Source organism: Lissotriton vulgaris, chromosome 1_1 (genome assembly GCF_964263255.1).
Source record: "Lissotriton vulgaris chromosome 1_1, aLisVul1.2, whole genome shotgun sequence".
NCBI classification, from domain to species: Eukaryota; Metazoa; Chordata; class Amphibia; order Caudata; family Salamandridae; genus Lissotriton; species Lissotriton vulgaris.
In genome coordinates this window covers 93,473,228-93,484,730 of record NC_141685.1, presented here as the reverse complement: position 1 = coordinate 93,484,730, position 11,503 = coordinate 93,473,228, and the positions used below count along the sequence as shown (strand labels likewise).

The window sequence follows — 11,503 nt, the reverse complement described above, 5'->3', positions numbered from 1 at the left end:
ATCTCTCATGAAGCATAACACTGTCTTTAGAAGTGTGGCTCACTGGTTAGAAGCGGCAGACCCTGATGCAGAGGTCAGGCCCGGGACCAGGGTTCAATTCCCGAGGCGGCAGGGTCTTGGGCTCAATGTCCGCGGACTCGATAATTCTCGCCTCGGTGCCTACTCTAATCATGGGTCCCACCCTGCAACTCTGGGCAATAGCTTGCTTAATCTCCACAACGGCCCCAACAGTGCTGGGATGCCTGGCTTCACCTTGGGGGTGGCCAGGAGGGGGCATCTCACAGGGAAAGCCAGGAAGGGTTCCACAGCGGTATACAGCACCAGGATGCCCTGAGATGGGGCGGCAGTGCGCTTTACAAGTATACACACATTTACATTCACATTTAAGATTCAAGCTTTCATGGCATAAGGATTTTCTCCAGTGTGGAGTTTCTCATGGTGAGATAGCGTTTTTCTCTGCAGCTTTTCTGGCATTCAGAGCACTCATAAGGTTTTCATCAGTAGGGAGTCGCTTATGGTTGGTGAGGCTGTGCCTATCAAACAGGAATTTCTGGCATTCAGAGCATTGGTGATGTTTTTCCCCTGTGTGCGTCTGCTCATGTAGAGTGAGATTGCGTTTAAAATTGATGCTTTTCTGGCACTTGGAGCACTGAATTATTTTGATGGTGTGTCTCTTATGGCGCTTGTAACCATCTCTACCTCTGAATCTTTTTTTACATTTAGAGCACTAATAATTTTTTTTCTCCAGGGTGGATTCTGACATGACAATTGAGTTGATATTTTTGGCTGAAACACCTTTGACATTCGGAGCACTGATAAAGTTTTTCTCTGTGGATTCTTATATGCTTAGTGAGAGCCGTTCTTTCACGGAAACACTTATGGCATTCAGAGCACTGATAAGGTTTTTCCCCAGTGTGGGTTCTTATATGCTTAGTGAGACTGCTTTTGTCACTGAAACATTTGTGGCATTCAGAGCACTGATAAGGTTTTTCCCCAGTGTGGGTTCTTACATGCTGAGTGAGACTGCTTTTTAGAATGAAACATTTCTGGCATTCAGAGCACTGATAAGGTTTTTCCCCAGTGTGGGTGCTTATATGCTTAGTGAGATTGATTTTTTGACTGAAACATTTTTGGCATTCAGAGCACTGATAAGCTTTTTCCCCAGTGTGGGTTCTTATATGCTGAGTGAGATTGAATTTTTTACTGAAACATTTTTCGCATTCAGTGCACTGATAAGGTTTTTCCCCAGTGTGGGTCCTTGTATGTTTAGTGAGTTTGCTTTTGTCACGGAAACATTTCTGGCATTCAGAGCACTGGTAAGGTTTTTCCCCAGTGTGGAATTGCATATGTGCAGTTAGAAGTGATTTAAGTCTGAAATCTTTTGGGCATTCAGAGCACTGATAAGGTTTTTCCCCAGTATGGATTCTTATATGATGAGTGAGACTGTTTTTGTCAATGAAACATTTCTGGCAATCCGTGCACTGATAAGGTTTCTCTCCAGTGTGGGTTCTTCTATGCCGAGTGAGACTGTTATTGTCAATGAAACATTTCTGGCAATCCGTGCACTGATAAGGTTTTTCCCCAGTGTGGGTCCTTGTATGTATAGTAAGTCGTCTTTTGTCACTGAAATATTTCTGGCATTCAGAGCACTGATAATGTTTTTCCACAGAGTGAGTTAATGCATGTCGATATAGACTCGGTTTGATACTAAACCTTTTGTGGCATTCAGAGCACTGGTAAGGTTTTTCCCCAGTGTGGAATCGCATATGTGCAGTTAGAAGTGATTTAACGTGGAAATTTTTTGGGCATTCAGAGCACTGATAAGGTTTTTCTCCAGTATGGATTCTTATATGATGAGTGAGACTGTTTTTGTCAAAGAAACATTTCTGGCAATCCGTGCACTGATAAGATTTCTCTCCAGTGTGGGTTCCTCTATGCCGAGTGAGACTGTTTTTGTCAACGAAACATTTCTGGCAATCCGTGCACTGATAAGGTTTTTCCCCAGTGTGGGTCCTTGTATGTATAGTAAGTCGTCTTTTGTCACTGAAATATTTCTGGCATTCAGAGCACTGATAAGGTTTTTCCAAAGAGTGGGTTAAAGCATGTCGATATAGACTCGGTTTGATACTAAACCTTTTGTGGCATTCAGAGCACTGATAAGGTTTTTTCCCAGTGTGGATTCTCATATGCTTAGTGAGATAAGATTTCCGGCTGAAACTTTTTTGGCACACTGAGCCCTGAGAGAGGTTTTTTCCAGTGTGCATTCTCTCAAATTCAGTGAGATGAGATTTATGGCTGAATCTTTTTTGGCACAGGTAACTTTTTTGCGCAACTTGGGTTATTTTGCTTTGGGCAGGTTTGAACACTCAGTTTGTTCTCACAGCCCGTGTTTTTATAAAGTGTATTCCTAGAGTTACATTTAGTTGTCTCTTGCTTATATGCCACGGTAAGAGTGAACCCGATTTTAGGGACGGGCTTGTTTAGATAATGTTCAGCATTTATCTCTAAAAGAAATTGTGTGTAATCTTCTTTACACTTGAATTGAGAAAAATAAGTCTAGAAGCAGCCCTGAAACATCTGTCGAAATGTTTTAAGCAGATAATAGTCTTTTGGTTATAGCCTCACCGGCAGCAACTTATTTTATGACTGAAGTTTTTCTCAAATCTATTTGTATAGGTTCTTTGCAATGCAGTGAAAAGGTGTTAGTCTGATATTTAATGATTAAACATGAGAATTGCCTTTTTGCACTGGCCTAATCTCAGTAACTGAGGGAATAAGAACATGCACAGTACTGTTGTGGCTCACCAGTCGCAGAACATCGGTTCGTTTTACCCTTTCTATGTTTGGTGTAAGGTTAAGGTTTGTAGTTCTAAAGACGAGGACTTATTTACATTAGCTATAGCGCAAAGGTGCTCATTTAATCAGTTTTTACATATCACTCCTGCACAACAGATAAAGTTGAGGCGATTTACATAGAATTACAGAACAGTACACAATAAAAAGGAAACAATCTGAGGTGGTCATGAACACAATAAAGTGATGAATTTTTAAGGTTTTCGCCAGAGTGAGCAGAGTGGGTCGAGGTGTAATATCCAGAGGCAGAAAGTCTCAAACTTGCGTAACTGGTTAAAAACGGTTGTTGAACAAAGATGATTTTCCAATCTTTTGGTTGTTAGCCTGCAGCTTCTGAGTCTTCTTTCAGTGTCTTTTCTTTGATGGTTTGCAGGAGAAACCTTTTGTTATATCTTTCTTTTATGCAGTGTGTGCTTCCTCTCTGGAATTACATGATGCTTTAGATCATTTGTGCTATAGATGAACGTTATTCTGTCATGCTGAGGCAATTTGTCTTTCTGATAATACTTCAGATGAGGATGTTGTGATTGGTCTTTCTGGCATTATTTCTGATGCTGTGATGACAGATATGACTTTGCTCTGGGTTAATGAAATGCAAAATTAGAGACTTCACTTACAGGTATAGTACTTTCCTCAGCTCCCACTTCCTCGCCACACCTAACTTTTGGAAATTGTTTAAACTTAGAATGATGGATGTCCTTCAGTTTTTCAAAATAATCCTTCTTATGGCACTAACATTCAGTTGGCTGGTGCTAAATCTTGCTTTCTTCGTCCGTAATTTCAATCACCTATAGTATTAAAATTAAATAGTTAATACATGTAAATTTCCCCAAAAATAATTTACAAGCCATATCAATGCAGAATTGCAGAATTTTGAAAATGTTGAGCTGTTCTTCAGACAGAGCAGAGTGTAGAATGGTAGCCTGAGAGTACTTGGATGTAGGAGGGAGGAATTGTAGAATGTCCAACATTTTATTAAGCTCACAAAGGATACATGTACCCTATGGACTTGTAACATAGAATCCCAAAGGCAGAAATTAAAGTCATATGCCCTGGCACCAAACAGCTATTTAAAAAAGAATACTATTAATTAATTTTTAATGTAGATTTCTGGGATGGGAATTTCCCCATGGACAACAGGCGTTTTCCCCTGCCCTGAGTTACCACATACTTGTATCTGGTATCCTGACTTTTGAGTTCTGGCCTCTGCTGCACGCAAATCTATTGTGTATTACGAGAACTATGCCTAGACCAACCCCTCAACTATGGTCCAGAGTGTGAATCAAGGGCAATGAAATTTAAGGCGGACTTTCATGTGATCATTTTATTCCACCTGATTATCAGTTGTTAGGCTTTTCTGCACCTGGATTTACCGGGTGCAGAAAAACAGAACACCATTTTTTTCCAGACAGAAAAATTAGACTGAAAAGACGCACAAGACTCTGGGTGCAGCAGAAGCAGCCAAGACTTATGCTGTTTTTTGACTAACTGGGGGAAACACACAATTCTTCCCTCTGTTAGAAAATGCTTTCCCCTTCCCTCCCCTGCTTCACCAATCCCTCCCCTGCTTCACCAATCTCTCCCCCCCACCAACCACATGCATATATATACCACCTGCTTAAAACAAGTGGTAAATAAAAGCAGAAAAACACTATGAAATAGTGGATGTTATGTGGTTTGACAGGCAGAAGAATCTGTTCCTCGTAGCAACTCCCCAGTCCATGGCGTCAAACTAGTAACTACACGTTACTGGGGTAAAACTACCACAAAGTAAAAAAAAAAAAGAAATTTACATGAGATTTTCCTGTCACCCCAGTACTGTGCAACTTCTAACAAGGGGTTATGATAGGTCACGGACCGGTCCTTTGACTTGGAGGGTCACACCAAATGTGCCCTTATTTAAGGGAGAGGACTGTCATGGGTTTAACAGCTAGAGCGGTGGTGGCAATGCACCCTGTTGTAAGGATCAATAGCCTGATGCGATCTTTGCATCATGGTCAGTGGAGTGGCTTCCTACTGACACACCCATGTAATGCTCCATTTCTTTGCCTGTGCCCAGACTTTGCGCTAACATCAAGTGTGTGTTTAGGATGTTGGCGTGCGTAGCATAAATGCAATGTGAGAGTGCGACAGATTAAAATGCATCTCCTGCCTGCCAGGTGTGTATACAAGTGGGACCATCTATCCCTCTTTTATACTCCAGTTCAAAGTCCTCTGTTACCAAGGATAAATGTGCACTACAAAGTACTCAGGTGTCTGCTGTGCCACCAGGGATGGTGTCAGCCTGACAGTCTATCTAAGTTGAAGGGACATCACCTGCAGGCTGAATTACTCAATGGAGAAGCTATTTACCTGTACTGAGGAGCCTAGAAGTCTGCCTAGAAGTCTGCCTGTCTGGTAAGAAAGGGAAGGGAGTTTGACTATCCAGTAGGAGGACAAGGCGGTCCTGGAAGAAGCAAGGTCTGACACATTCCCGGTATTTGTAGGGCGGGCCGGAAAGCGATCCAGCAGGACCAGCTAGTCTGAGGGACCCCCCCCCCCGCCAAGACTTTCCCAACAGTTCAAGGCAGAAAATAAATCTACTGGCTTCCTGGAGAGCCTGTGTTGGGCTTTTAGCTGCTGAGTTTTTGACTACTCTGTGTCAGAGGCCCATGAGGGACTACAACTACCCCAGTGTCGAACACCTTGTCTGAGCTTACGCCTGTGGTCCAGCTGGCCACAGTGTGGGCTCAATTGCTGACGGTCGGGCCTCCAGAGGGGCTGCACTTACCGACAGGCCAGGTGTGACTGCTACCTTAGGACTGCTGATCTTCGGACAACTGCAAAGAAAAGACAGAGTGGGTGCCCTACTGAATGCAGCCCTACACCCAGGACAAAAGTGCTCCACAAAAGCTTTCTGGTGAGTTACTGCTCTCTCGAGTGTTCGGGCGTGCCATTCAAGTGCCGGGAAACTGGAAAAAGGGCCCAGACAAGACTGACCTATCTTGTGAAAGGGTAAGATGCTTACAACAATGCTAATCTGGCATGCCTGCACTATCTTTTCACCCAGGCTGTCCATAAAGTTGATTTTAGTGCCGCTACACACATAACAGGGGAATCTCAGACCATTCGCTGGGGAAGGTGCAACTCGATGGTCCGGTTGTGGACTTCCTCCTACCCCCAAGGGTTGATCCGTGATATTTATAAGACAAAACGTTCAAAGCTCGTATGAGAGATGGAGCAGACTTCTATTTTAAGGAGAACGGGCGGCCTGTTGAATCAGCTTGCGTGCTATAGGATGAATTCAAGCCAGTGATCCTTGAGGACACTTACAACAAGGGGAAGGAAATACTGGGAGAGACTTCCTGAAAGACCTGACCCTGCCAATGCTAACGAATGAGGACCAAGACGCACTAGACCAAGATCTGACAGTAGACAAAATAAATAAAACAATAAGAACCTTGCAAACAGGGCAAGCGACGGGGCCTGATGAGCTACCCTTAGAATTATATAAAAGCATGATGGATAAAATCAGGGAGGGCCTCCAGAGGAAGTTTCAGACTGCCTGAAAATAAGGGTGTCTCCCAGAGGACCAAAGAATGTCTGAGGTGGTGGTCATCCCAAAAAAGGACGAACCAGCAACTGAGTGTGGGTCTTATAAACCTATCTCCCTGCTTAATTTTGAGGCTAAGGTACTTGCGTAGCCCCTGGAGATCTGCCTGCGGTCAGTAATTGCAACAGTGGATCATCCTGATCAATCGGGCTTTATGCCACACCAGGGAACGCGATGCCACACCAGGGAACGCGCTTAAATCTCTGACTCCTTAATGGAGTACCACATGCAACAGGGGATTACTTTGCTGAACCAGTGGCACTGCTGTCAAGCTCGTGTATGTAGCCCCTCTAGCGCGCATGCGCATCAATAATACTGTCTCCTGAGTCTTTGTCATCCGACAGGGATGCTCCTTGTCTCCTATGCTCTTCACACGTGCGTGGGTTCGCCAGGACCTCTCAAATGGAGTATTCCATTTGATCAGGAGTGGGATGAGAGAATCTCCCTCTACGCTGATGTTTTGCTGTAGGACACGTAATCAGCCTTCTCCTGTGAACGAATACTAAAAATGTTTCACATATTTAGAGATTATTCAGGATATAAGATCGACTGGAATAAGTCCTTAACATTCCTGCTGGTGGCAGGGACCCTGCGGCTGCACTCTAGGTGCACAGTTCTTGTGGTACTACATGGCTTTAAATATTTGGGCATGTTTATTACAAGAGAGCACAGGCAGGAACATACTCCTGAAATTAGACTGGCTTCGCTGGGATGCCCCACACTTGCAGGCGCTCCCGTTCTCCTTACTGGGCCGAGTGGCCCTATTTAAAGTGATGACCCTCCAGGGTCTCCTGTACATCAAGCAAAAAGCGTCCTTTAAGATAGCACCAGACATTTTCTTTCAAAAGGTAGACTGAGAACTTCGGCTCCTGTTGTGGGATGGTGGCACGTCACGCTGAGTAAGTTTCAGAGGGGAGTTTATTAAGGTGGACTCGCGTTCCGGAGCATTCACAAGTATTACTGGGCCACGCAGCTGGTGGCAGTCAACAACTGGGTTTTTGCGGACTGAGAGGATCCTGCTTACCGGGTAGATAGATTGGCCATGGGCAAGAGAGGTTACCCCACCCTGTTGCTGTATCGAAGAAAGTATGAGTGCACCATACCTACCCATACCCAAACAGTGGTAAAGGTGTGGAGAGGCTACCAAGTATTTAGGCCGAGAAGGTAAGCTGACTGAAATTACTCCACTGTATGATTCAATTCAATTCAATTCAATTAATTTATATAGCGCGCTACATACCCAGAGGGTCTCAAGGCGCTAGGAGAAGGGTGGGGAATTACTTGTCGAATATCCAGGTTTTAAGTTGCTTTCTGAATGCTAGGTGGTTCTGAGTGAGGCGAAGGTGAATGGGAAGTGAGTTCCAGGTTTTTGCCGCCAGGTAGGAGAAGGATCTTCCTCCCATGGTGGTTTTGTTGATGCGAGGTACAGTGGCAAGGGCTTGGTGGGAGGAGCGTAGCTGGCGGGAGGTGGTGTAGAAGGAAAGCCGTGTGTTGAGGCATTCGGGTCCAAGTTCGTAAAGTGCTTTGTGTGCGTGGGTTAGAAGGCGGAATGTTATCCTCTTATTGACGGGGAGCCAGTGGAGGTTTTTCAGGTGACCAGAAATGTGGTCTTTACGCGGGATATCTAGTATGAGTCTGGCTGATGCGTTCTGGATGCGTTGGAGTTTCCGTAATCCAGGCGGCTTGTAACCAGTGCGTGGGTGACCGTTTTTCTAGTTTCGTTGGGGATCCAGCGAAATGTTTTTTTGAGCATGCGAAGAATGTTGAAGCAGGATGATGAAACGGTGTTGACTTGTCTGGTCATCGAGAGTGAGGAGTCCAGAATGACGCCCAGGTTCCGTGTGTGGTCTGTCGGGATGGGTGGTTTTCCAAGGGACTCTGGCCACCACGAGTCGTCCCAGGCGGAGGGGGAGGTGCCTAAGATAAGGACATCTGTTTTGTCAGAATTCAGTTTCAGACGGCTCTGCTTCATCCACTTGGCTACTTCTCTCATTCCTTTATGTAGGTTGGTTTTGGCGGTGTTAGGGTCTTTGGTAAGTGAGAGGATCAGTTGAGTGTCATCAGCGTAGGAGATGATGTTGAGGTTATGTTGGCGTGCGATGGCCGCGAGGGGGCTCATGTATACGTTGAAGAGGGTGGGACTGAGTGAGGATCCTTGTGGCACGCCGCAAATGACTTCAGTGGCCTCAGATTTGAATGGTGGGAGGCGGACTCTCTGGGTCCTTCCGGAAAGGAACGAGGTGATCCATTCCAGTGCTTTTCCTTGGATTCCGATGTTTCTGAGGCGTTGTAACAGGGTGCTATGACAGACTGTGTCGAAGGCTGCGGAAAGGTCGAGGAGGATTAGGGCGACTGTGTCTCCATTGTCCAGTAGAGTTCGAATGTCGTCTGTTGCTGCGATGAGTGCGGTCTCAGTGCTGTGTTTGGCTCGGAAACCGGACTGAGAGGAGTCGAGGGATTTGTTGGTTTCGAGGAAGGCGGCGAGCTGGTTGTTGACAGCTTTCTCGATGACTTTGGCCATGAATGGAAGGAGCGAGATGGGGCGGTAGTTTTTGAGTTCGGTGGGGTCAGCTGTGTTTTTTTATAGAAGGGCGCTGAGTTCGGCGTGTTTCCAGCTTTCCGGGAAGGTGGCGGAGTTGAGGGAGCAGTTGATGACGTCTCGGAGGTGTGGTGCTATGATGGAATCTGCTTTGTTGAAGATGTGGTGAGGGCATGGGTCTGTGGGGGATCCTGAGTGGATGGAGTTCATCAGGCGGATGGTGTCCTCAGTGGACATTGGGTTCCAGTCATTAAGGATGCTCAAGGGGGGTGACGGTACGGCAGAAGGTTGGGTGGGTTGGCCTCCGGGTTGGTTGTCAAAGCTGTTGTGGATGTCTGCGATTTTGTCGTGGAAGAACGAAGCTAGGGAGTCGCAAAGGGCTTGAGAGAGAGTGATGTCGTTGGAGTTGGCAGTGGGGTTGGTAAACTCTTTGACGATGTTGAATAATTCCTTGCTGTTGTGGGCGTTGTTGTCAAGTCGGTCTTTGAAAGCGGTTTTCTTGGCAGTCCGGATCAGTTGGTGGTGTATGCGGGTGGCGTTTTTGAAGGCGTCCCTGGTGCTGGTGTTTGGGTCTTTTTTCCATGCCTTCTCAAGGGAGCGACAGAGTTTCTTGGATTTCTTAAGATCATCGTTGAACCAGGGGGTGTTTTTGCTGCCTATTTTGATTTGACGTTTTTTCAGGGGAGCTAGGTTGTCGGCGCTGTTGGTTAGCCATTGAGTGAGGTTAATGGCTGCTTGGTTGGGGTTCGAAGAATGGGCAGGGGGGTTTTGAAGAAGCGATGAGGAGATCTGGTCGAAGGTGATTTTGTTCCAGTTTCTTTGCAGAGTAGGTTGAAGATGGTTGTGGACTGTGGACTTTTTGTAGATATATATTTGTATATGACCCTCTCGATTGTATAGAAGGCCTTCCTTTCAGTGTCCAAATCTCTCCGTCCACTTCCAGCTCGGGAATACTTGTCTACCGCCCTCCCCATTCTAATACCTCCCATCTGCCGGCCTTGGCAGACTATATCATTCAGCTTAGCACTCGCTATGCCAATTTCACTGCTCTAGGGGACTTCAATCTCCACGCAAATGAGGATTCCTGCTTGCACAGCCAAAATGTTATCTCTACGCTGGCGGCCTGTAATCTAGTGCAAATAATAGCCTTACCCACGCACAAAGCGGGACATACACTAGATATGATCTGTTCCAACCTTCCAAGTATTCGGGCAGCCTCCCCCATCCCGGTCGTTTGGTCGGATCATTTCCTCATCCCTTTTGAGATAGATATTTTCTGTTCCACTGGACCCACTATCCCCCCTAAAGCATCAGGTAGAAACTGGAGTCGTATCACCCCTGAAACGCTCCAGGAATACTTAAAAAATTCCCAACCCATCCCGTCGTCTGATCCAGACTCTGGTATTGACCATCTAGATGCCTGGATTAGTCAAGCCCTAGAGGCTCTGGCTCCACTTAAATCTATTAAAACCTACAGGGCTACACCTTCTGCACCATGGTACTCCAACGAGCTTCGTCAGAAAAAGGCCGCATGCAAATCTTTCGAACGCTTATGGAGGCAGAACTATTCCCTGGATAGTAAAACCATCTATAAGACAGCCCTCAAAGAATACCGCAGAATGATCGAGGAGCACAAAAGGGACTACCTGGCTTCCAGAATTAAACACGCTAATAACGGTGCCAGGGAGATCTTCAGCATAGTTAGGTCCTTTACGGACCCCAACGCGCTGACTCGGATTCAGCCTGCCTCCCAGTCTTTGTGCGATAAACTTTCACAATTCTTTGAGGAAAAAATAGAGACCATCTATTCCACTTTCCCAATTTCCACCAGTGAAGGCCCGAAAGAGGAATCCACTTCTCACATGCCCCAGTCCCCCTCGCTGATTGACTTTTCAGTCATCTCCGAAGCCGACTCTATGGCAGAACTACTCAAATGTAAGTCTGGCTCGCCCAATGACCCTTGGCCAGCCAAACAATACAAGAAATTGGCTCCCCTGCTCAATCCCTACTTGAACCATATCTGGAACGAATCCCTAAGAATGGGCTGCTTTCCCGCCAAATGGAAACATGCCTCCCTGATTCCCATTTTGAAAAAACCAAATTTGGACCCTGACAACCCCAGTAACTACAGGCCGATTTCTCTTCTGCCTGCCCCAGCTAAGATCCTAGAAAAACTGGTACATTCCCAGCTGGCGAATTACATCGAAACCAATGGGCTCCTACATGACTCTCAGCACGGCTATCGGTCGGGCCACAGCACGGAGTCAGCCCTTGTTGAAATGGCTGACTCGGTGAGATGGTCGCTGGACCGGGGGTCGAGGGCGGTGTTAGTGCTGCTAGATCTTTCAGCGGCATTTGACACCGTCTCTCATAAGATCCTGCTCAGAAGACTGGGAGACCTAGGCATTGGCGGAACGGTTCTTAAGTGGCTCGCTTCTTACCTATGTGACCGCACACAGCAGGTATATACCTCTCCTTACACCTCCTCAGCTAGACCACTCAAATGGGGAGTCCCCCAG

At 46.2% G+C, this 11,503-nt stretch overlaps 1 protein-coding gene across 1 annotated transcript; it reads right to left on the bottom strand.

The window, feature by feature from the left end:
* Positions 1–370: 370 nt before the first annotated feature.
* On the bottom strand, positions 371–2,513 carry LOC147737530 (uncharacterized). Its single transcript, XM_086934726.1, has one exon. The coding sequence runs from the start codon at positions 2,262–2,264 to the stop codon at positions 720–722; it is 1,545 nt and encodes a 514-aa protein (XP_086790852.1). The 5' UTR covers positions 2,265–2,513; the 3' UTR covers positions 371–719.
* Between the last annotated feature and the right edge of the window lie 8,990 nt (positions 2,514–11,503).